Below are 24949 nucleotides of genomic sequence, written 5' to 3' on the forward strand. Positions count from 1 at the left end.
CAAATAAAAAGTAACACAAATAGCGCATATTGGAAAATCTACTGAAAAAGCCATCATTTTGGATAGGTTCTTTTCAAAAGCCAGCTTCATGATGGCATTTCAAATAAAGCCATGATTTTGGAACTTTCCAGGAGCTTTAAAGAAATTCTCCCTCTAAAATAAAGTAACTTCAATTCAACAACCTATAAATTCTATCAATAACTATAGTGACTAACTTTTAATTTATAAAATTCTCTCAGGAAACCAGATAACTTAAAAATGCTTTTCCAACGGAAGACATTTGTCTTAAAGTTCAACTTATTATTAAAACCGACAATTTCCTACCATTTCTTGAGCGCGTGGCGACACTTGTGTCAGGTACTGTAGCACTGGAGCCTTTTGCGATGGTTGCAGATGGCAATTTGCTAAACCGTGATTGCCTGGCAGTGGCCAAGAACGTGACACTCTCACACGGACACTTCCTTGGTGAACTTGGACCGGTCGTTGAGGTCGAGGATGAGCTTGGACGAGTCTGTGGACTTGGTGCGCCGGATGCCCTTCTCCTCCTCGCCCTCCTCATTGAGCGTCTTCTCGTCGGCCGTGGAGGGCGACTCGGAGGTGCTCTGGCGCGCCTTGCCGCTGGTTGTGCTCCTCGAGCTGCTGCTCACGCCCTCGCGACACTTGCAGCAGACCTCAGCATCACAGCCACAGTTTTGTGCGTCGCGCACGTGCTCGGAATGCGTCTCCGGCGCTCCGTCTGGGTTCTGCCGCAGCGTGGGCGAGTCCGCAACGCTGTCGGAGCTGCACATGCACTCCAGCTGCAGCTCGGCGAAGTCCAGGTCGCAGCTCTTCGACTCAACGTCGATGCTGAGGCTCTCCATGCCGTTGAGATTGGGCCGCGCCGGCGGACGGACGCTGTTGGGCGCCGCGGCCAGTGTCGGACACTCCTCCAGGCACTTCCGCAGCTTCTTCAGGCTCTCCTTGTCCTCCGCCTCCGTCAGCACGATCCGCGCGCCGCCGTTGCTCTCGTGGTACCAGTGACTCTCCTCCACACTCAGCGTGTTCGTGGCCTTGTCCGCGTGTCCCGCTTCCAGCGCCCTGGCCGCATGGCCCGGCGGCCGCAGCGTGGGCGGATGGGAGCAGCGCAGGGACTCCAGGAGTGTGGCGATCGTGGCCACGGCCACTCCTCGCGGCGGTGCCCGCTCCTGGACGCGCTGCAGCTCGCTGCACAGGTGCTTGATCTCCTCCAGCGCCTCCTGCTCAGTCAGACGACCCTCGTGGGCTGCGGCAAGGAGAGAAACATGATATAGGGCACTTGAGACAACAGCTCAGAGCGCACACAGTGTCGTCTTTCCCATACTAAATTGAATCTCCAACTCGGAAACTCTGTTGTGGGAAATACAAAGGTACTTTCGGGCGCACGTGCAGGGGAAACACAATCTCTTCGGGGAATTATTATTTCAAAAACAATTGCCTTTTTTGCTCTTGACGCAAACTTGGGAGTCTTTCCTCTTCTCTGTATACTGAATTTGTGATATATTTGAAAGCTCTTGCTCACGCTTTCCTTGGAAAATGGTAAATATTGCAGCTGAGATCGTTCAAACAAATACTTGGTGTGTTGATATAAACACGCTTTAAATTATCTCGTAAAGAATACGTTGAATGTGTGAATATTGGTTTCTTACACATAATCAATGTTCAGAAGACAAAAACAACTACTATATTTCCACCCGATATTAGGTATCAAGTGTTAATCTTATAGCTCTTCTACGGTGTCTCCTGCAGAGTCTCCGCAACATAATTCTGGACAGTTTATGGCTCTTGTCCTTACAGACTTTTAATTGCTTAGACGAATTAGATAAGTCTCGATCTCAGCCTCAGAACTCTCATGCAATTCCACCACATTTATGGGGTGTGAGAAGGCATTCAATTGGATGATATTCAGTTCAATTTGTCTGGTTGAAGTGCGTCTTTTCCCGGGTGAATTAATGGCAATGGACAAGTGCAATCGTCACTTACCGGCGTGCAGGGCGAGCTGGGCAGTCGAGGACGTGGCGGTGCTGGCGTTGGCGAGCGTCCGCCCTTGGGAGCGACAAATAAATTTAGCGCCCGACGGCTTGGTTCCCAGGCCAATTGAATCCTCCGGCTTGCCACCGCCCCGAAACACGAGGTACACCTGTCAGGAGGAATATTTATGCGATTAGGGAGCAGGAGATAATCAGGGCGACCGCGTGGGCGGGCAAACGCACGTCAAGGATCTTCCGCCTCTAATTACGCTCTCGGGGCATATTTTCGACGCGCTGAGAGACACTTCGGCGGAAGACGACGAATGGTGTTGACATGTTGGAAAGTTTTTGCACTTTCGCCTTCTTCACATAGTGGCGGAATTATTTCTAACACAGTGTGACTGAGTGGAAATATGCTGTTCGCATGTTTTCATTCCCTTCTCGTTAAAATTCTTTAAGGACACGACACAAGTTTCTCCGACAGACAATCTTCCTCGTGTTATCCTTTTTGGCCATGACATGACATCAAAACAGAGCTCAACTTTCTGCAACAGCTCTCACTCAACGAGCACACGCCGTCATTTCATCCTGACTTTTAGACGCCGTCAAATTCTCTGATTCAATGTATTGGCATTTTGCTATTGGCACGAAAAGACGCGCGATGGGAAAACTATGGCACAAAGAAGGAAGTTTCGCGTGTTTGTCGGGATAATGGAGTGAAAGTTTTTGAATGTATTACATTGACTTCACGAAAATTGATGCAGAGTTTATTTATCATACTTTTAAGTTGAAAGTGTAATCTGGCGCGAACGATCTAAACCCACGAGTGCAGGTCATCAATTGACTCACAAGAGGTCGCCACAAGGCTAGTCTTTCACGCCGTGAAAACTAGTTTCTCTCAAGCGGGTAATTTCCCTCTTCAAGAGTCTTTATTGAAAAATAATTGCTCTCTCTCTCTGTGCTTAATGAAGAGAAACTGAATTGAATACGAACTTAATGAATTTTACTGAGTCCATTCTTAATCATAAACTTCAACACTAAGTTCATGACAAGAGCTCTCGAAGTTTGAGACTCAATTTGAAAATGCATATTTGTATTTCACTCACCCATTAAATTCTGACCATTTCGAGAGTTGTGTATGAATTTCACTGTTCAAGAAACTCGACGATTCTCTTGCAGTTTCACAGAATTTGCTCAAAAGCGAGAAATCAATAGTCGAGCTTCGCTTAAGAAAGTTAATTTGCCATGGATTCATGGCCTGGGCAAACGAATGAGGTCTTAAATTAGACCAGACTCAGCGTTGGAGTCAATAAATATTGCAAGATTGCCACTACTTCTCGGCCAATCGGCCGAAACTTGGGGTGATTAATTCGGCCCAACCCACAAGTGTCACGCCGTGGAGTATCTGAAGGTGAAATGAGATCCGAACAAGTTGATTCTGATTTATGATTTGCATTTGCAGACTGTGGCGGAAGTGTTGAGAAGCAACAAAAACTCAGTGAGCAGGAATAAATTGAGCGTTTGTCGGGGCGGACAGTGATTTATACGCTTCGAAAGTTGAGCACTATTTTCGTGGCCTTTCAATTTCCTGGAGAATGAACTTTTGTGCGCCAAGTGCAAAGCTCACCCGCCCATGATTGAGGAATCAACGCGTCGGATACATGTGGAAGGTATTAAGCGACCGCAATATCCGATTTATGGACTCGCACCCACACTTTCGGCCCCTCTTCGCTGCGACGCTCTGTGGAAAAATATTTAATACAAAACGCCGGAAGTCTCAAGCCACACGTTGCCTTTGTTCTCTCTCTCATCCACTCGCCGAGATTAGGGGCTGCGATTATATTGATTTTACGGTTTTAAGGGAAAACCACCCCCACAAACTCACCTTGCTGCCAAATATGAGTGCCAACAGTAGCGTGACGGTAAGCTGAGTGTGACAGAAAAATATTATGAAGAGTAAATCAGGATTAGCAGGTGATTGCAGGAACAACCTGAAATAAATAAGGCAAAGTCTGAAAATACGTAACTTATTGGGCTGCAAAATAATGTACAAGAGGGGTAGGAATTATGGAGAAAGATGTCCCAGAACAAAAGCTCTTTACACACGAAGCGTGCAAAAGTTATAGATTGAAGTTCCGAACTGAACGCATATTTGAAAATCCCTTTGACAATTTCCTACTAAAAGCTTCCAAGAATAATGTGGGAAATCTTCTGAGAATAAATACATAATATAGAAGAGGTTTTCAGCTTCTTTGGAAAGTTTTCCCTTCGAGCTTTGAAAATCTTGAAGAGGAGAGAGAAATATTGAGGTTTTAGTTCAGAACAGTGCGAATTATTTGACAAGTGTTGAAACTTTAAATGTTATACAAATTTGTGATATCTTAGATTAACTTTCTTTATCTGCATTATAAAGTTTCACAATTAAACAGTTTTCGTAGAAAATAACTTGCGTGGGCGGAGCTTCTGGGTGGGAGGAGCTTCTTTCCATTTTTCTGTTTGTCTTCTTTATGAATTGTTATCTTATCACTGAACAAATTCTGCCTCAATTCCTCACCCCTTGACCAAAATACAGATTTATGAAGAAAGTTTCTTCATTTTGATCCGCTCTTCGTCGTACATTTTGAACAAATTTGGCAGCGATGTTGGGAAAAGGAATGAAAATCTCTCACGACGCTGCGTCAAAGCCGTTGTGTGTGTATTTTTACCGTGATCGGGAAATCTAATTTGACGAGGGAAAGCTAGGCTTTATTTAATTTCCCCAAAGCTTCGCGTGCTCGTGGACAGCTTGAGTGAAAAGTCAATTAAAATGATCCCTCAAGTTGTCAATTGTTTCAGCGAGAAATTATCTCACATGGAACATCTTACAACTTTCGAGTGGCTCTTCTCGGCTGGAGATTAGTGGATAGTTGATGAGGAAAGTTGCCTGCAAACTATTTTGGGTGGCAAGTTTTGATAAGTTGAGCCCGAAGTTTTGGGATTCTGAGATGACTTTGGAAGAAAAATGAGCGAATCACATGTAATGACAGAGATTGGCTGAAGAGAGCGCCATGGTGATTCACCTTCAGTTAAAGATGTTGCTAGAAATTGAGCAAAATACGTGAAATAATTGAGGGAAAATTTTAACTCTTCCGAGATTCTATTCACGGAAAAACACTACAGAGTAATTTAAAGTTCATCTCACGGTTGGGACGAAAATAAAGGGTGTGTAAAGTTTCTCCACTTTGAATATGGCAAAGTTTAATGACTTACTTCTGCTTAAAGAATTTTTAAGTGACCTTCACTTCCATGAAAATCTAATTCTCTCCACACAAAGCGGTGGAGACAAAGTGGAAAATTTAAACAGGTGAGCGCACGCAAGACTCTGAAAGATTGAATCTCTTTGAGTGTCAAGTGGAAACTTCTGCTAAAATAGTCTCAAAATAGCATTCAAAGTCACGTTGCTAAAACATACACACAAAAATAGACTTTAAAGGGCAGTAAATTTGGAATTTTATTGCTGTGAAATCCAATTTCAATGCTCCCTGTGAATAAAATTGCAGAGATCTTCGATATCTTTTCCTCTCGAATTATGATAATTTAAGTGGTTCGACCAATTTTGCATTATCCCAAAACTTTAATGCACTTTGCAAAGTTTGTGCGCTGAGAGCTTTTTCCCGGATGAACTTTATGTAGGTGATAAAAAATGCAATAAATGGAATGAACGGAAATACTTAAGAAATCCCCCAGTGCAATTGATCGCGGTAAATTGTTGCTGACGATGAAACTTTTTGACAGTAAGGAAAGGATTTATATACTCACATGGAGACATTGAGGAAGCACGTTAAGAGGAATTCGTTGTAAATGGCCATTGAGATGAAGCGACTCTCATTAAATTCTGACGGCGCCTTTCTCACCATGATGCACAGCCGGACGCCCCAGGCGAGGAAGAGCACCTCCACTGCAGAGACGGAGAGTCATTAATAATTTTTTTTTCATGGGACAGGGAAAGTGTCTCGGGCAGGCCGAAAAGCCCAGTTGATCTCCTCGGCCGCGTGGCACAAGGAGAGGGATTTGCGAGCTGAATAATTAAGCTGTGCGGCACTCACTTGAAGTGAAAGTGTGGTCCCACCAGTCCGTCTTGCAGAGGTACGCCTTCAGGTCGTCCGTGGTGCGTCCCACCACCACTCGCGGCGGCGCCACGATGGTGCGGATGAGCAGAAAGGCTCCAACGGCTCCACAGAGGATGCCCAGGCGCTTCAGCAGCGATGCATCTGTGATTTTCACCGCCTTGGCTGATCTCACGCGAAATATCACGGAAATCCTGCAATGAGAGTCCATTAGAGCGTTCCTGGTCACGTTCCGCCCACTCATGATGCGAGCATTTTATGTGCAATCTTGCAATGATTTCCCACAGCAAGGAAATGCCGTACAACAGCCAAAGATAATTCACTGGTATTTCGGCGAGAGGAGCTAAAGAGAAGTGCGATAAGTTTCCGGACTGTGTTGGGAAACATCATGAAGTCCTGATAATAAAAGGAGGCAGGAATTGCATATTGTTACCGTGCTTCGCGCCTCTTCACAACCCACAAAGGGATTAATTTTTTGCTCGTATTTCACATTTCCCTGCTAATCATTCAAACACCAAAAAGAGGGACTGATTTGTTGGATTTCCGAGTTTCATGAGCTTCAAAAAGCTTCGATTTTTTGGAAAAAATCACATTTTGTTGAAGCTGATTTCTCTGCTTTAAAAAATGATCAAATCTTCTAAGTGAACTGTTTGTTGTGGGCACTGTTTGCTCAACGGCAATGTTATAATAAAAACGGTCATGAAAATTACTACTACACGGGTGAAAATCGTGAAAAAGCAGAGAAAAGAGAGTGTATTTGCGGTGATTTTACGACGCCGTAGAGCAGGAAGAATTGTCGCAATAAAATGATAAAAATCTCACATGCTGGAGAGCTGTGTGGGTGTTATAATCGTAAAGTGAGCAAAATTGTAAATTTGAGCCATGTCTGTGCTGACTTACCGCCACGTCTTGAGCATTAAAGCGCCATACGTCAGGGAGAATCCGATCTCACGGAGCCAAACACGCGCTGTGCAAGTGTAGAGTGACGGCGGCGGGTAGAGCACGATGGTCTGCAAGGAATAATTCAGAGGAAGTGGAATGCACTTGATACATATTTTATTTCCCCTCTTTAAATTATTCCATCCACAATTTTCGGTGGGAATTCAAGTGGACTGGCTGAACCGGCAACTTTCTACATGACTCTCTGCAAACTTTGCCGCACCCCCGCCCCTTGTGTATCTCCATAAACATCTCACAGGGCGTCCGGGCGCTTCCCGGAGGAGTCTTGCTGGTAGTTTTGGCCGCACTGACGGCAGTGGGAGGAAAAGAAGTGCATAATCTCCAAAATGGAATACAAGAAAAGTTCACAATATGCTGTGACCAAGTTGTGAATATACTGTAGACGAGGAGATTCAGTAACAAATTTAAAGTACTGTCGAAATACTCAAACTTGCTTTATGGCGAATACAAGAACTCGAGCAGCCACTCGAAGGCTGAACTGCGAAATCTACACCACTTTCTAGGCTACGTTCATTCGAGTGGGCGAGACTTTGCGAAATTCCTCACCATAGCAAAAGAGCTACTGATGATTTTGCATTTATATGTAGGATTAATTTAATAATATCGGCGCTCATGGAGTGCCTTCGAATACCTTTCCATTAAATGTATGAAAATTTATTTGCTTATAAGGCCATCTAATCCACTTGTCACTCTCTTTGGAGGATTTTCTCCACAAAAGCCGCATCATTTTCAATAAAGAAATCCTGCCTAATCTACCTTCAGAGACACACATTTCCATTCATCTTCTCCCCAGGCTTTGCCTCCATTTCTCCCATTCGTAGCAGATGTGAAACTCCGCTCAGACCATAATTAGCAACTGTATAGTCTCTAAAGCGATTTACATTTACACACAACTAAGATATGTATATTTACACATAAATCCGGAGAGAAAAAAAGTATGAATTGCTCTAAAATTCGTAATGATTTCTAGGTCTTCTTTGGCGTCGTTATACAAATTACAATTAAGTCAGTCTGCAACACTGCAACACATAGATGAAAAGCTTCTTCTCAAGCACTTTACCCACTTCTTTGTTGCGAGTGTAGAGTAAACTCTAGGAGGCGGAATGTGTTAAGAGAGCTCTTTTGTCGACAAAGGCCAAAAACAGCTTGAAAAGTGAGCAAATACCGTGACTTGCCACAAAAGCACACCATAAAGCATTTACTTGTTCTCGTCCAGCGTTCTAACTTTACCTCGCTACAACTCATTTCACGACATTTAAAATAGTTTCTATTCATGCGGAAAAAAGTATGTTTTTACAAATTAAACACCATTGAATGACTCCTTTCTTATCATGTTCTCCAATAATTGCAAAATTCTGAGTTTTTTTTACCGAGTGCAAAAAATCCCCCGAGAAGCTCATGTTCACCCCAGTTTCTGTGTTGCTTAGCGAAAAGCTGTCCAAAAGTTTAATTATGAAACTTTTCCTTGTGTGTCTCGCACTTAACGTGAATTTCACCTTGTGTGCATTTTCTAACATGAAATTTGTCTACAAATTAAAATGCAGCGCTTAATTTCGTGATGATAAACGTTCTTTTATTTCATCACAGTTGGATGAAAAAAAAAACTGAGAATAAACTAGATGCTAAAAAATCCACGCAGCACTTCGTCATAAACAATTAGTGTGCGAACACATTATGCTAATATGGGCAAAGTGAACATAATCCGCTTCCTGGTCAGGCCGTGCTGCTGTGCAATATCAGACATATAACATTCCGCGCGCGACTATAAAAATGTGCAACAAAAGGGCGCGCACGTAAATATTCCCGGGCGATTTATGGGCTGGGCTTATCGTGCAATTAAAGCAAATTTACAGGGTGAGTGGGATAATTCAGTTGGTGCAAAATTAATGATCAACTGCTCACCCGAAGCTCGGCGCCAATAGAGTGTTTAATTTGGGAATTTGAATATAATTAAGTGCCGCTCCAAATCCTCCCGCCGAAGCATCCCTGGCCAAAGAAACTCTCTCTCACCCTTTCGATTTGGTCAATGGCATATTATTGCATGCCTCGTGTATATTGAGGGTGCGTTTGTGTACATAAATTGTTAAAAGGGCCGCCTTGCCGGGCAATATTGATAATTTATCGCCACACCGAAGATTTCATCCTCCCCCGCGCGCGCACAGTCCATTAATATGAAGTGGAGTAAATGGAATATCGCGTGAGCCTCCCATTCACCTTTAATACCGCCTAAGGGAGATTTTATCAACGAATATCACTCCCATTTTCCCCTCTATATGGCGAAAAGTGCAATTTATTTTTAGGCGAGAAAAATAAATTGTGAGAAGAGAGCACTTTTTGGCCACTTTTCGCTCGTGAAATTTCGAGCTGGGATTTGAAAGAATGCTTCAACAGCAACGAAGTGGTCACGTTTGTTGCTTGATGTGACTTTTTCCGCTGTTTTGCGCTCGTACAGAATTGTTTTCCCGCATGTTTTAAATTTGTGTACTTCACTCTGTTTAATTGTGTTTCTATACAATTTCGTATGGGAGAGAGTCGTTGCAAGAGCTTGTCTCTGCAGAATGTGTTTGGAGATATCATCGTCTGAATTAGTGAAGTCGCGAGGAAACATGGTGAAAAACACACATTTCAATTTATTTCTCCCTCGCAACTCTACAATTCTGGCCAGGACCAATTAGAAAATCGATAGACAGAGAGTGAGCTCGTCCTTTTAATTATGGGAAACAGCACAAAGGGCTTATTCAGTGGGAGTGGAAAATATTCACATTCATTTGCACAATATAACATTGAAATGGAGCTTTTAATTGGTATTTCGCAATTCGTTTAAGCAATAATTTACCTATTGAATGTTTTATGTGGCGCTCGTGATGTTTTTCGCCAACGCAACAAAAGCATCAGAGAGAGAGAGAGAGCTTTTTGGCAAAATGTACAATGAAATTAAGTGTGCGACAAACAATAGAGCTTTCCAATACATTCCCCGGCCGAGATGAAACCATTTTCATGAGGGTCGCTTCTCGGCAAGCATTTATCATACTGTGCAAATAAGACCTGATGATCTTTGCTTAGGCCACGATAAACTTCTTAATACTGTGACGATGTCTCGCAGCGCTTCCGGAGTACTTTTCCGTGTAATCCATCATGACCGGGATGTCATTCGTCAAAATTAATCAACTCACATCGCTTGGGCTGTTTAAACACGGATTCAATGGCAAAATCTTCACTTACTGTGCAATAGATGAAGAATGCGCCGAGAGCAATGACTCTGAGGAGGGCTGGACTCGCTGCTCTAACAACCTGTAATGAGAAAAGGGGAGAGACTTGAGGATTTCCTTGAGCTCACACAGAGAATATCTTCTCTGCTCTACCACTTTCCCGTCCCTTTTTGCTAGGAAAATTGTGAAGAATGTTTTCTCAGCAATTCCCTGTGAAAAGTTCCCCGCTCGACAGCATTGTCAGCTATAACCATAATATTGTTGAAAGTATTCCATGCGATGAATGTATTATGAATGGGAAATCATTGAAATTATTTGCTCAACTATCTCATTCACAGTCTGTCGAATTGTGACCTAAATTTTCCGCATGGAAGCCCGCAGCTCATGAGATTCCTTTCATTGTGCCATGCGAAGCCCGAGATACAAGAATGGAGGATGGAAACTTAATAGTTATGGTACTTGAAGTACATTCCAAGAGGTATGGAATAAAATGAAAATGCTATGTCAAGGAGAGACGCGCTTGCGAAAACTTCTGGTGATAAATTGGCAAAAATTAGCAAATTAGGAAATTGCTCATCAAATTATATGGGGTGCATCTGTTTCACTTTGATCACAATGCAACTTTGTCAGAGCTGTGAGTAAAGTTCAAAATCACCTCGTGTAACTCGCGGGAGCGCGTGCAACTCAATATGAACACTATGCAGTGAGGTGGAAAGTTTCATCATCACTTAAAGCCCCGCAGGATCTCAGCAAACAATTTAGTTCAAACTCAATAAGGTGAAAGATTCAATGGGGGAAATCACACACCATCGACGGTTCATTGGATCCCAATTAAAGTCTAATGCAAACACACCTTTTCTCAACTGAAGCACCTTGAACGCAACCATAATAAGTTCATCTTCGGCTTCATGAGCATCAAGGTATAAATTGAAATTAATAGTGAAATGAGTTGTTGACAATAAACAGTCTATTCAGGCAAACATTGCGGTTGCCACGCGTGTTGTCGCCTCATTATCATGTGCGAAATTCAATTTTCAAGCTGCACCAGCAATGTTTGTTTATGCAAATCATTTCCGCATGATAACTGCAAGATTGGAACCTGACCAACCTATGCTGAGCAACCACTTCTGGTAGTGACCAAATATTAGCCGCTTTGACATTAACATTGTGCAATAATTGGCAATTCATTCCCTTCGCTTTTATCCTCCTGACGACGCCCCAATTGGATATTCTGCAATATGCTCGATTATGCTCCGCAATTCTGGTTTAGATTTCAGATTCCACAGCAAACAAGATCACTTCTATTCAGTGGCGGTAATGTGAAAAGAGTACATGAATCAATTTGACAACAATTGCTACCATTTGGCAAGTTCTCTATTGGTTGAGGATGTTCAACTACTCGGAGCAAAGTGTGATAATGCATATAATGCGTCTTGCCGCACTTGTGGCATCTGTTCTTTGAGAAACACTTCCCCAAGGAATGCTTGTTCACACAGTTGTACTCTCTGGTGAACTCTTAAGGGGCATTATTCGTCCCATTTTGCGATTTATCTGCTTAATCTATATCCTTGGAATACTTGTTTGTTGTTTGTGATCGAGATATTAGAGATTAGATTGTCGGATTAAGAAGAACAACATGAAATATATATTTTTACTCCTCCAGAATGTTCAGCAATTTAATAAACGTGGCGCAAATTGTTAATTTATTGTTTATCTCCAGTCATGTCAATTTTTGGATATTATTAAAAATCCTGGACATTTTTGGGGCCAAATATTCTCCCTTATCACATCTGACAGATTAATCCTGATCCACCTATTGGCCATGAACGGCTTTGCTGGTGTATTTTCTGGCCCTATTTGCATGTTTTCTATTCATCCTGTGTCCGCAGGGATGCTAATTTATGTATTTCCATGGGATTTTATTTAGACTCTCCCCGACTTCCCATAAATATGCAGAATTGCTTTTTATATCGATTCTCGCCTCCCGATAATTTGTGTGGTCGGTGTGTTAATTTTGCAATTAAATTCACGCCATGAATTCGCCATTCCAGCGCGTGTTCTGCCGAAGAACGACGCAGAAAGAGTGGCTATATTTCGCAAGAGGCACTTGAGAATGAGATCGAGAACAATCGAGCGCGAGGGTGGCTATTTATTTCCTTTATGGTGCATGTCCTCAAGATGGAATTGCTGATGTTATGCTTCCATATTGATCGCCTTCGCCTTCACTTGATGGGCAGAACGTCTGAGACAATCTCCTCATCACCCTTTCGCTCTGCGGGATCAATAAGTCATTTCGACTGAATTAATGCCGGATTTAAATCCAAATAGACAATCTCCCGGGCGGAAGAAGTGATTTTGATGGTTATGGAAAGCGTCTAAAAATACCGCCGTGCTCAAGAGTGGGTGGCAGCGCCGCAAGGCAAATTCCCATCGTAGTTCTCAGCCAGTCTCCTGCGAGGACTAAGAACACAGCCAGACACGAAGATTATGATGTAACTTGTTACATTGCCACCCCCTCTCAGCCTAGATTGCGTGTCAGTGGGATCGATTTATCATTACCTTTCTCCTCTCTTGTCGCTCCCCATGTTTTATTAGTGGAATGAAGTGAAAGAAAATTATTTATTGTTTGCAGAAATCGGACTCGATGCCATTTACATAAATTTCCTTAAGGGACTGTGCGTGGAGGAAAAGTGTTGTTGATTTATTGTCGGCAGAGATTTCTCTGTGTATCGCCTCTTGAGGATCCAGCTGAAAAAATCCCTTTTCTGGGGCGCGCAAAAAGTGCGCCCTCAACAGAGCGAATAAGTGTTCATGGCTTAAGAGATTTCTTGTCTATGTCAGCATAGTCTGAGTGTGTTTATCGCTTGACAAACATAGAATATTGTTTTGCAGAATGGATCTTTGGCCACAGATTCAATTTATCCCTGGTTTCGCATTAAAACATACAATCAAACTCTTCAAATTCAAAGTGTTTTAATCCACTTCGCTCTGCTTACAACCATTTAACATGAATATTTTATAAACCCCTGAAAGACGCGTCTTTAACATCAATCGATGTAAATTTAAATAGCATCTTTATCGCGCGACGTTCAATGTGGAAAATAATGCAAAACCACGCGTTGGAATTTCAAGTGGCAGGTTTTGAATTAATGATAGTTTGTCACATGCAAAATGTCACGTTCGCTGGCAAAGAAAGCGCGGGTTTTTTTTATCTCAATCACTCATTCGTCAGACATGCAGGCAAGAATTTCAAACAAAGTAAGGGAAAAAGTGGCAAACTTTCCAGTCGTTCTTCCCTCGTTTGAAGACATGTCGTTAGGAAGGTGTATTGAGGGGTGTGTACTTAATCAGTCACGAGTAAAATTGACTAAACACGCAGTCGGGAGAGTCTCAAAGATTTCTCAAAGTCAATCCGGGAGCGTCTGAGGGCGTGTTATTTGAGGAATTGTGCGGGAGTTTGTCAAAGAAAAAATTCGTGGACTTTTTTCTTCTTTAGCACACAATCACTTCAAGCGCAGCCCAAAGCGATGATATAATGAAAGTAATAATGAATGGCAAGAAAACCGCGCCACAATTCTTCAATACGGGAGATTTAATAGGTATTTGGCTCGAAATTGACTTATTTTCCACGGGATAAGTTTAATTAATGTGTCTGGGGAGGTGAATTAGTGGTATCCCAGTTTCAAATGCCTTCACTCACTAATAACACAATTCATTTTGCCATCCGTGCAGACGGATTGTCGGATAATGAGAAGGGTGACGCCCTGGATTCACCGCTCAGGTGAAGAATTTCCCGGCGACTCACCTTTCAGGGCGTCCCGCTTAATTCCCCGCCGAAACGTAAAATATGCTCCACGGGGCGGGGGTGGAAAGTGTGTCTTGCTCATGGCACGTCTGTGAAAAGTGGCAACAAGAGTAATAAAGGCAAGTGAGTCTGTTCTCAACTGCCACCGCTCCGTGGCACGTGAGAATGCCAGCAACTTGCCGGGACTGCATCTCCATTCGCCCGCCGGCGTAATTTCCCAGGACCCATACCTAAATAAACACATACCCAAATATAATTTTATGCAAATGACTATGACGTGATTATGGACACCTGACTCTTGCCATCACCGAATTTATGGCGCCCTCGAGACTCTGACGAGCTGCGTGTACTCGATATTAGCAGTTACGATAGCTTTCGCTTTCCCATTTCACTCACTTAACTTCTCGTCGGGAGGAAATCTCGGGCTCCTTGACTTTTTACGTAGAGTTTAAAGGGCATGTTTACAACCGAATTCTTCAACCGATTAAAATCAAAAAACGATCAAAACTTTAGTACATGAATTGAGCATAATAATAAAATACTCGCGATCGCTTGATTGTTGTACGCTTTACAGCTAATGGATTAATATTCTGGGCTTATCTTCCTGCTTTTATAGTTCCTCCGTTTTTTGTGATTAAGAATGTTAATGGCAATTTTTTACGAATTTATCAAACTGTATTTAATGAATTTTCAGGTCAACTAATGACTTATTTTCATGACATATTCGATAGAATGCTTCAAAAAAAGCCATATAAGTTTATAGACTTGCGTGAATCAATAATTTCCGCATAGCTTAACGTGTACATTCACGGCACATCGGTTTTTCATCTTCGAGTTTTCACTGTCACTATTGGAAATTGGATAACTCTGATGTGATGTGTATGGTGTGTTTGAATTAAAGCTTACGTAGAGGCAAACTTCCACACATTTTTTCCACGATATCCTCTCGAAAGTTCTCGCTTCATTAAACCCTAAATCCAGCGAGTATGACTGCAAGGACTACCGCACATTGGCTGTCTATATCTGTAATCCCGAGTATTTTGCGCCAGTGATTTTATTTCCTCTCTCTCAATTCCCATTCTTCGGAATCCAGAGGGCGAAGGTTGAGTGGGAATCGTAAAAATCAGCCCCTTCGGCTGGAGGAGTCCTGAGGATAAGGGAGAGTCCTTACCTTAACTTGCTGGTATTTGAATGTGAAAAAGGCGGCCGGAGGCAGAAATCCAATAATTGCGCACGCCATCACGAGGATGCTCGTTCTCATGGGCCAATTAAGTGCAGCCACACACGGTGAGGAGTCTTTGCAGGAATCACAGCCTTCAGCACATGGCAGGCACTCGAAAGCCAGGCGAGTTCTGTACATGGAGCTCTCGCCCTGCAAAGAATAGAAATAAATCAGCTTAATTAAAATACATCCCCATTCACTCTCGTGCCTCATTATCATTATCCACCGAAGCATGAATTAATACGCCATTTATACATTCCTTCCGCCTTTCAAAATACCACTGGGAAACTTCTAATTAAGACTACCCAATATTGCTAGATAAATACATTTTCTCTCCTCGGCGCAAGAAAAAAGGCGAATGAGTGCCACAGAAAGGAAGATAAATGAAGGACAGCGAGATATTAAATGACTGGCTTTGGGGAAAAATTCCAATTTTGACTGCGCATTATTGGCAGAATATCCTCGATGGTGTTCCCGAGGGTGCGGGAGTCTCAGCGGAAGGTGGAAATCTGCCAAGTCTAATTACGAACCCACGAGAATTGCCATAAGCCATCGAGAGCCCGAGGGCAATTTCAATCGAAGCGGCTTTGTCAAATGCGCGCGAACAGCCATTTGTCTTTGCACGTCAGCAAACATCATCCGAATTGACCATCCCCATAAATTTCAAGAGCGAGAGAACACTCAGAGAATTTTAATATCTCGCCCAGTGAATTTTCTGAATTTCCCGCCAATGATTTGTGGTGGCGGAAATATTGTGAGATGATTTTGTGTGCAACCTTTTTGCCGCTCTTCAGCAAATATCGAGAGCGCCCTTTATTGATTTCACATTAAGGGTGAGGGCGCTTAAACCGAAAACTTTCGAATTGACTTACTGCCTCTGTACTTTAACAGGGATATTAAAAAAAATGTCAAGAATTGTATAGTTGGGGTTTATGGGTGAAATTTGCATATAAAATGATCGTTAGCATTATTCAAACATGAAGAGAAATATCCATGAGTTATAGTCCTGCACAAGGATTCCCAGGAAGGGAGAAAGTTTCCTGAAACTTTCACGAAACACAGTAGCGCACATTCTATGGAGAAGACTTTATTAAGTCCTGCCGTAAATTACCTTATGATAGAACTGGGATTTTTGCGTATGTGATAAATTCTATTGTGAGCTCACACAATTCTCTGGCTTTCGTACACTCTAAAATACTGCCTGAATTGCTTGATTTCAATAGACGAGATTTCAGGTAGATTACCAGTTGGAATCTGACCAGAGCTTTTTGATTAATGTCACATGATTTGTGCTCTCCGCATTCAATTCTCTCCCCTGACGTCTGTCGATTGCAGGTAAATCGCGAAGCAGAAGTGCCAGAGAAAGCAGAGAAAAGTGGGAGGAAATTATACCTCAGAATCCCCATTAAAATCTGTGCGGTGATGGGTTTGAGGAGAGCAAATAAAAAGGGCGGCAATGGAGGGCGAGAGTGTCATTTGTATGTTTTACGCATGTTTCCCAACATATTACAGAGCAATTCGTGAGGACTTTCGCGGTTGTTTGTCAGACTTCTTCATTCACCATTGCCAGGCTCAGCGACCCATTCCTCGGCTTTTGGATTTTCCTCTTTTTCCACACGCGTGTGAAACTCCCTTGTTGGCAATACAATTGCGAATTTTTCCCTCTTCAAATTCAAACATGTGACATTGACAAACACCCAGTGGAAAAACTTCAACCAATTTTTTCTCCACCTCGTGTGCATGGGAGAGAGAGAGGATTTTTTTGTGCCTTTCCCTGACAGAGTGGCTCAATGTGTGATATTATTATGTTAACTGGGGAAGAATATTTATTTGGCCTCTGAGTCGGAAATTTTTATTTCATTATTCCGCTGCACGATATGTTGCTAAAAATGGTGTGTAATGGGGAAAAAAGCGCATTCTCTTTTGGCTTACATCGTGTATTAATTAGCGTCACGGGAGGAAAACGGTGATAAAGGATGATGGAAAGGCAAATTTGACCGTTTCTCCCATGCGACTCTGTGACATCATATTTTTGCCGTGTGTCCGAATCTCTGGCATTCGCTGCAGAAATTATTTTCATTTTTATTTTCATGCCTCCCCGCAGCGCTGAACCCCTTTCACACACGCCTAGTTTCTGCCCAGCCGCCAAATGAGCAGAGCGCCATGAATAATGTATTTCTTTTTCGCATGATACAAGTGAAACACCGCCCGGATGGAAATGAAGAGGTCTCGGCCCCAGCGGTAATAGATTTATGCAAAGCAAAACGGCTTGAGAAAATTGGGTATCAAATACACACGCGGACCTCATTGTTGTATAGAGGCGGTGTATTACGTGCAAACAGTGATATATTGTTGCGAGAAGAAGCACAATTTATCCAGCCAAAATAAACATTACAAATTGCAAACATCCATTTCGCCACGATGAACCTTCTTTCTTAGCTTCAATGTTTGCTTGAATACACACATTTTGCTTGGCTGTGCAAACTGGAAGTGAAAAGTATAGCATCCCTTAATTATGTTTCACCTCACTATGAGGTTTAATTGTTGCGAAGAGAGCGAGGGAGACTCTGCATCTGACTCACATTCAGCCATCACCAACAATGAGACATGAGATTTGATGGTGGAATCCATTAGTGAGTGAGCTTCTCCGCAAGTTTGCTCCTTTGTGGAGCGCTTCACGGGGTGGAATTTGTGTGAAAAGAAGCGCGCACAGCTGAAAAGAAAGTTGCACTTTTCGCAAACTAACTCATTTTGGCGCAAACTTTCTCCGCTCCCCTCCACACCCCCTGCTAAATGGGCCATCCTCTGAGAGTCATTCGAGGATGATGGGCGGCTCCCTTTTGGCCTCATTTGGGCGCATGAAAAACTTTCTCCCGCTCGCATTTTGGCCTCCATTAGTGCGTCTATTGCCGCCAAAAGTCACTTGACTGTGTCTTACATGCCCATTACTAATTAAAATCCTACATTTTCAGACAACTTCGCCCTCTTCCAGCCGAGATCTTCGCCCCAAGATAACCGAAATACAATGGGAGAGTTTTTCCATTTTCCTGAAAGCCCAAAACGTGCTCAAATGTTTACCGCCTCCGATATTGCAATTGAGATACACACATTTCGATTTATAGCTTCGACTTGAGAATTTTGTGGAATTGTGTTTGCCAAAGAAATGACAGAGAGACTTTTCAAAAGATGCGTGAAAAAATGTGTCGAGAGGTGCAAATTTCTCATTTGTCCCCAAGAATTTAATTTCACGTGAAAATTGTAAAGTCAAATTCATTCAATGGAAATTCTTACATGACTTGTGATTAATTTGAGTGAAAATTTCATCACAATCTATGCAAAATGGAAAGTTGAATGGAATTGCTCGCGAAATTTAGGACACGCTTCTTTTACATATCCTGAGCTTTTACAATTTATCACGAAAATAATCGTTTTTTTGTACAGGATCTCAAAGATAGACATTGAGATTGGTAGATTACATTAGATATGTGTGATATTATGACGTTAATTGTAATTTATTAGGGTGAATGTCTGACATAAGTGAAAGTCCTCCCTAAGAACCCCGTAAGTTGGAAGACCACTTGGTTTACACCTTCCTCTCAATCTGTGCGACACTGTGAATTGCTGAAAAATTGCACACACAATAAAATTGTCTCTCCAGCATTGTATGAATATTTAATTCCTCAGAATTTATTCATGGAACAATTTCATCGTCTGCACAGAGGCACAGAGTGTCTGGAATGAAATTGTCGCGAGAGAAAGTTCAATAAGACTCTTCGGCACCTGTTCAAACACTAGAGCTCTGCCCGGGCTAGATTTGCGCCGGGATCCCGACTTAGCCTACGCCCGTGGGCTGAGTGTGTTTAAAGTAGCACTTGAGCTGATTGATGGTAAGTTTTCCCATGGCACGATATTGTGGTTTTATGTTCTCACACTGTGAACCGCGTTAATAATTTATTATTATCACCTCTTATACCTGAAAGCCCAAATTTACTGAGCAATCGCATTTCATGTTACACAGTGCTTAACATAAATTAATTGTTGTGCCTGCACGAGGGCGGGGGGTGGCAAGCGATAGAGGGCAAATAATCTTAATGTGAGTCTGATGGAATTTCATTGTTGAATAACAAGCGGAGACACCCTCAAAATCTCCGCGCATTCGCGCGATGGGAGTGAAAAGGTGAGTTTGAAGGCAGAAAAAGGCACACAAAGATCCTTACCAGCATCAATTTTTCATATTCCTCCTCGAGAGTGCTGCCATTGAAATATTTCTGGGATGAAGTGGTGTCTGGGAAGTAAAAGCCTCGCCGGCAGACACATTTGTACGATCCACGGCGGAATCCTAAGCCAGAAATCGCCTCGCACTGAAAGACACAAAACACAGAAGGAGGGCCATGAATTTTTGATATATTCTCCATCGCCCTGGCAAAAGAAATCTGCGTGGATGATGTCGAGTGTTGAATGTGTTACAATGAATATGGCACAAAATAAAGATCATCGTGAATTTATGATTTGTATTTGTCTTTCCGGGGTTTGGCGTACGAGGGAATAAAAAACAACGCAATCCCCACATCGTCTCGTGGACAAGATAGGGAGAAAAAAGCCATGAACAATTTACATTTGAATATTAAACATTTAGTAAATCTCATCCATGCGTCTCCGCACCCAATATTTCTTGTGCTCCCACTTGTAAGAGGCACGAGGAGTGATTTTTGGGGAAGGGTGGAAAACAAATTTTCGGGAAATGCGAATACAAAATGACACACACACACGACTTGGGGTGAAGGAAGATGAATGCTCTCGGAGATAAATTGACTGATTTGCAATTTGTGGGGCGCAGTTCATCATTGAAGAGGGCATGACACAAACTATATTCATGAATGTGGGATTTTGGAATCAATCTTGTGGGAAAGTCCCAGGTGGGCTTCGCCACACTCAGACCTCGCAATCCCGAGATGTGCATTATGTAGTGTCACCACCTCACAATCAACGTCACCTCACTCTCTGTTATGTTTATTTGATAAAATTTCAAACAGGTCAAGAATGAGGGCAACAATGGCGCCCTGGAGACTTCCTTCCGACCGACGTGTGCGCCGACCAGACAGAAAATCCCTGGAAATTCCGTTGACCGCAGCACAATGCAAACACTCCTACAATTTGTAACAATTTTCAGATTATTGCAATTAGGAAGAGCAAATATTCAATTAGAGATTCTGTTAATTAATTCGTAGCTTCTCGGATTAGCTTAAAGGTCAGCGTGAAACTCAATTTTACTATGGTGAAGCAAAAAGTTTCATGGTAGAAAAGTAAATTTTTGATTAATGAACTGAAGGAAGAGAAAAAATTCCTTTATTGACAATGTGTGAGAGAAAAGCTTAATTCTTTTGAAATGTCAATACAGACTTATAAAAGCTCTTTTTTTAATTAAATCGTAAATGTCACAGGTTTCCTTGTGCCCGGGAAATTCTGAGAATCCGAAAAAATCATAATTCTCCTCAATTGCCAACCCTTTGATGGGTTATAGGAAGTTTCTCTTTTAGCCTTTTGCCTTTCCGGCGCACAACTCTTTCCACTGTCGAGTTCCACTCGACCGTGAAAGGAATGAAAAGAATGATGACAACAAAAGCATGACTTTCTTTCGAGGTTTCTCTCATTTAATTATGCCCTTCCGCCGCCCAACAATGGCACTCTTTCTTTCTCTTTGATACGTCCTTACCTCAGTGGTGCGAGCCTTGCACTTGTCCGTGCCGGCGAAGATGTTGAGGGGCAGTGAGACGCCGGAGCTGGAGATCCTTTGAGGACACTGATCGATGTCGACGCGCCGCAGATCGATATCTATGCCCGAAGTGCCTCTGTGGAGAGAAAAGGGGTGGGAAAATATGTTGAGAAATGCCTTTTGGGGCGACTGAGGAAATAATGGCATCGATTGTGATCAATTTCTGGCAAGGCACTCATATCCACAGCCTTTGACGGTCGTGAGTTGCTGTGTGGTAGATGGAAAAAGGCATTTTCCGCGACTTTCCTCCGCACTTTGCGGGTGAAAGTTTGCTTTCGGCAGCTTCCCTTCGTCACACTCAAGATAGAGTGATTCAATGGGAATTTGCTCCATTGATGCGTGCATAAGCTTGTGGGAGCCAGCAGTGAGCGAGAATGATGTATTCTGTCATATCTCGCAAACTCATAAAATTTCCATGTCTCGCTCTCTTTGCATGGGAAAGTGTATCACAAAAAAATTACTCTCTCGCTCGCTCTTTCTCTTTCTTAAGGACTTTCGCACGACGAAGCGTGTAGCCAAGCAAGCACGTCATTGTTTACCAACGAGGCGAGACTTGGAAGAACTTCTTTTCAAATTCAATTTATCCTCTCGGTATTTTTAAAGTTCACAGAACACGTTCAGGCATTGCAATTTCTGCATGGATAACGCTTTGGGCCAACATGAGTGATGATAACTTGGAATTTTGCATATTCATGGCGCGAATTGATTTTAGATTTGAACATGTACATAATTTATTCATGATTTATTGCGACCAATATTCAGCATAGTTGAAAGCCGAAACCCATAAATTATAAATTGATAAACCGCACGATCAAGATAATTGAGAGTTGTATTTGTATAATGCAGAATTTTTAAATAATTGAAGTGTTGTTCAAAAATTCCCTACTTAATTAACTCTTTATTTGACGTACATTTTAAATATGCACGATATATAGTGTATCAGAAAATTAAATCATACATTTTTCATAGAAGCTTTAATAGCTGAAAACGGGTTAGCTTTATGACATCAATTTTCCGCACAAATGGCTTTTAAATGACAGCATTGAATATGTGTTATGTTATAGAGAAAAGGGCACTTTGATATTAAATTCCTTATAATCTTCGCCATTTGGTAAATGCGTTGCTTAAATCCAAACATATTCACCTAAATTAATTCAATGATATTTCAAAGAGCTAAACAATGCAATTCATTAAATACCATCTAGTGGTGAGATAGTTTAAATACAATTGATTTTGTATTATGATGTACTTTCTGTGATTCTTAGTTTATCCGTGATTATTATTGTGTGCAATGCTATATTTGAAATGATCAGGCGAATATATAGTTGAATTACTGTTGGTGAAGTGAACAGAACAATAATCTAAATTTGTTATGACGAAGTTTTGTTGCTATGGAAATTCAGCATAATCCAGTGTGGAAATCTGCGACCTGTTAAGCACTGTGTTGGAACAATAATGCTAAGTTGACGTGCAAAATAGATGCGCTCGGAGATATTTATTGCTGAAGAGCACGAGATTTAGTGGTGAAATTCATTGGAAAATAGTTAAACGAAGCTCCGAGCATTTAATTAGCGCAATTGACACTGCGACGAAAGATATGGGTGGAAATCCACCCGGCGTGAGGCAATCAGTGCGAAAGTGTTGAATTTGAGACATTTCCGTCCCACACGAATTGCGCGGGAAGTTTTGAGGAAGTGCTGTAGAATTGAGGGCCATCTCGAGGATGTGTGATAGGGTGTATCATGAATATTATTTATGGTAATCTCTCTGGATTACGATGGGGAAATGGTGTTAATAAAATATACAGTCAACTATATTTAATAGCATCGTTTGATTCTTTTATAGCATTGCTGTCTTGAGCGCTGTCATCGTCCATTATAATGTTTGCTCATGAGCCCCCCGTGGGACTGATGCGGAGACATGGCGAATTTAAGCCACGCCAGGGTAGTGGTGACTCACAATAAATCGTGATATAAATAAACAATTTCTCGGATTCAACCCCTTATCCATGCGGAGCACGCAGCTCCCATCTCAGTCGAATAGTCGTCGCAGGCAGAAATTGACTGAAAAATTTCGTGTGCGTCTACACGATAAATAAATGCCCTTTTTTCCACCTCAGCCACTCATTTTCTGCCAATTTTCCCCGCCCACGCGCCGCTTCGCCACCCAAAACAGGCAGAAAAAGTGGGCAGCGCACCTGGAATTATGAGTGAACTCACTTGAAAAAGTACGTCCCGTTCTCGTAGCCGAAAAACGGCACTGTGTATGTCAGCATCCATATATTGCCGCCTCCGCAGTCGTAGTACGGCTTCGACCAGCGACCGTCCTCGTACTTCACGGATAGGATTTCATCCGCCACGCGATCCGAGCTGTTCGAGTACAGGTGGTAAGCTGAAAAGGTACAATTTAAAGTATTCCATATTAAATTCCTCGGCGAGCCATGAGCATTCTTCCACCGCCACTGAACTTCCCAGCGTGGAATGCCACACAAATGAGCGCAAGGTGAGTTCAATCACTTGCAGATCATTAGAACCAGGTAAAAATAGATGTCTCATATCAACTTAAAGCACTCATGCGTATTCTCACGTTAAGACTGTGGTGCCTTTAATGGGATTGTCTTGAATTCTTTTCTGAGGCAATTCTGTGGCCTTTAGTAGTGAAATTCAAATAATTTTCCTGCGCTTTTTTCCCTTAAATCATTTGCCACTTTTACATTATTTGCATATGCATTACTTTCAAAACTGTTTCTGATGTTTATTCTTTTCCGTTGGTTCTCATAAAGTGGACTCTTGAGGAAAATCAACATGAGTATGAAAACATTTTTCCTTGTATGCATACTCGTGAAAATTGTAATGAATGTATGTAATAATTAGTTGCATCATTCGTCAGTCGCATTATATTGAGCTTTTGAAATCATATATGACAGAAGCTTCGATTTTTAATGTGATTTATTATGCCATTCACAGTGACCACAAAATTATTGCATACAAATTAATCGGCAAAATGTGTAAATTGAAAGCGTCAAAAGCTCCAATTTGACGCTTTGATTGATGCAAGCCTTTTGTACAATCCTCCAGGCAATCATTCCGCCTTGACGCCCGGAGTGCGTGTTGCGACGCTTACACACGGCCTTAAGAAGGGGATTTCTTGTCATCCAATTGTGGATTGAGGAATGATCACGTATCGAGAGATATCTCATTTATTTTCACAAATAAATAACCAGTGTGGACAATGAGGGGGACGTTGCCTGGACGAAGAAAAGGATCCTTTTATCAAGCCCGATTCACCGCAAGGAGTGATAAAATAAATCAAAATAAATTCAACAAAGGATGAAAATTTCCGCACGCGTAGCATCAAATAGATAAATGTTGCCAATTTCTTTGTGGGGGAGAAAATTGAAATAAGGAAATGTGTGTCCACTGAGAAGTCCTCCCATTTCAATCTATCCTGTATCACTAAAATAAAACTTTCATCCTCTCTGCTCCGGGTTTGTTTATTTTTAGTTTCTATAGTCGATTCTACGAATTTGGAGGATTTTTAAAAACGCAACACTGTAAACTCCATCGGAATTCGGTTTCATAAATCAAATTTATTTTAAAGTAATTGATGGATTAGCAGAATTTTACAATGTCCGAATACTGGCCACGGGCGAAATGCACTTATTAACATAAATGACCAGCGGAAGTTCGGTAACACGAGAGAGAGAGAGCTTAATAAATTGTGTGTGTTTTGGCTGGATAGGTAATTGAAATTGTTACCATGGATATGTAGTGCATTTACAAGCACATTTAGCGCATAAATTGAAATTTGTGAGCCAATTTGTCGATTTGGCAATGCATTGCAGTGAAAACAGCCAAATCGCGCAAGAAACACGCTAATTTTCACTCAA

At 42.0% G+C, this 24949-nt stretch overlaps 1 protein-coding gene across 1 annotated transcript in view; it reads right to left on the reverse strand.

Annotated features, from left to right (window-relative positions):
• Positions 1-446: 446 nt before the first annotated feature.
• LOC132259090 (probable G-protein coupled receptor 158) overlaps positions 447-24949 on the reverse strand; it is a 32861-nt gene continuing 8358 nt past the window's right edge. Inside the window, exons 3-13 of the mRNA XM_059756635.1 lie at positions 23280-23451; positions 21001-21136; positions 19505-19648; positions 15237-15437; positions 10274-10342; positions 6992-7101; positions 6071-6285; positions 5784-5922; positions 3871-3976; positions 1999-2155; positions 447-1261 (exon numbers count right to left, since the gene is read on the reverse strand). Coding sequence (XP_059612618.1) covers positions 447-1261; positions 1999-2155; positions 3871-3976; positions 5784-5922; positions 6071-6285; positions 6992-7101; positions 10274-10342; positions 15237-15437; positions 19505-19648; positions 21001-21136; positions 23280-23451 — 2264 coding nt within the window. The remainder of the gene's footprint in view (positions 1262-1998; positions 2156-3870; positions 3977-5783; positions 5923-6070; positions 6286-6991; positions 7102-10273; positions 10343-15236; positions 15438-19504; positions 19649-21000; positions 21137-23279; positions 23452-24949) is intronic.

This window comes from Phlebotomus argentipes, unplaced genomic scaffold, assembly GCF_947086385.1.
Source record: "Phlebotomus argentipes unplaced genomic scaffold, Phlebotomus argentipes genome assembly scaffold_18, whole genome shotgun sequence".
In the NCBI taxonomy this organism is placed as follows: Eukaryota; Metazoa; Arthropoda; class Insecta; order Diptera; family Psychodidae; genus Phlebotomus; species Phlebotomus argentipes.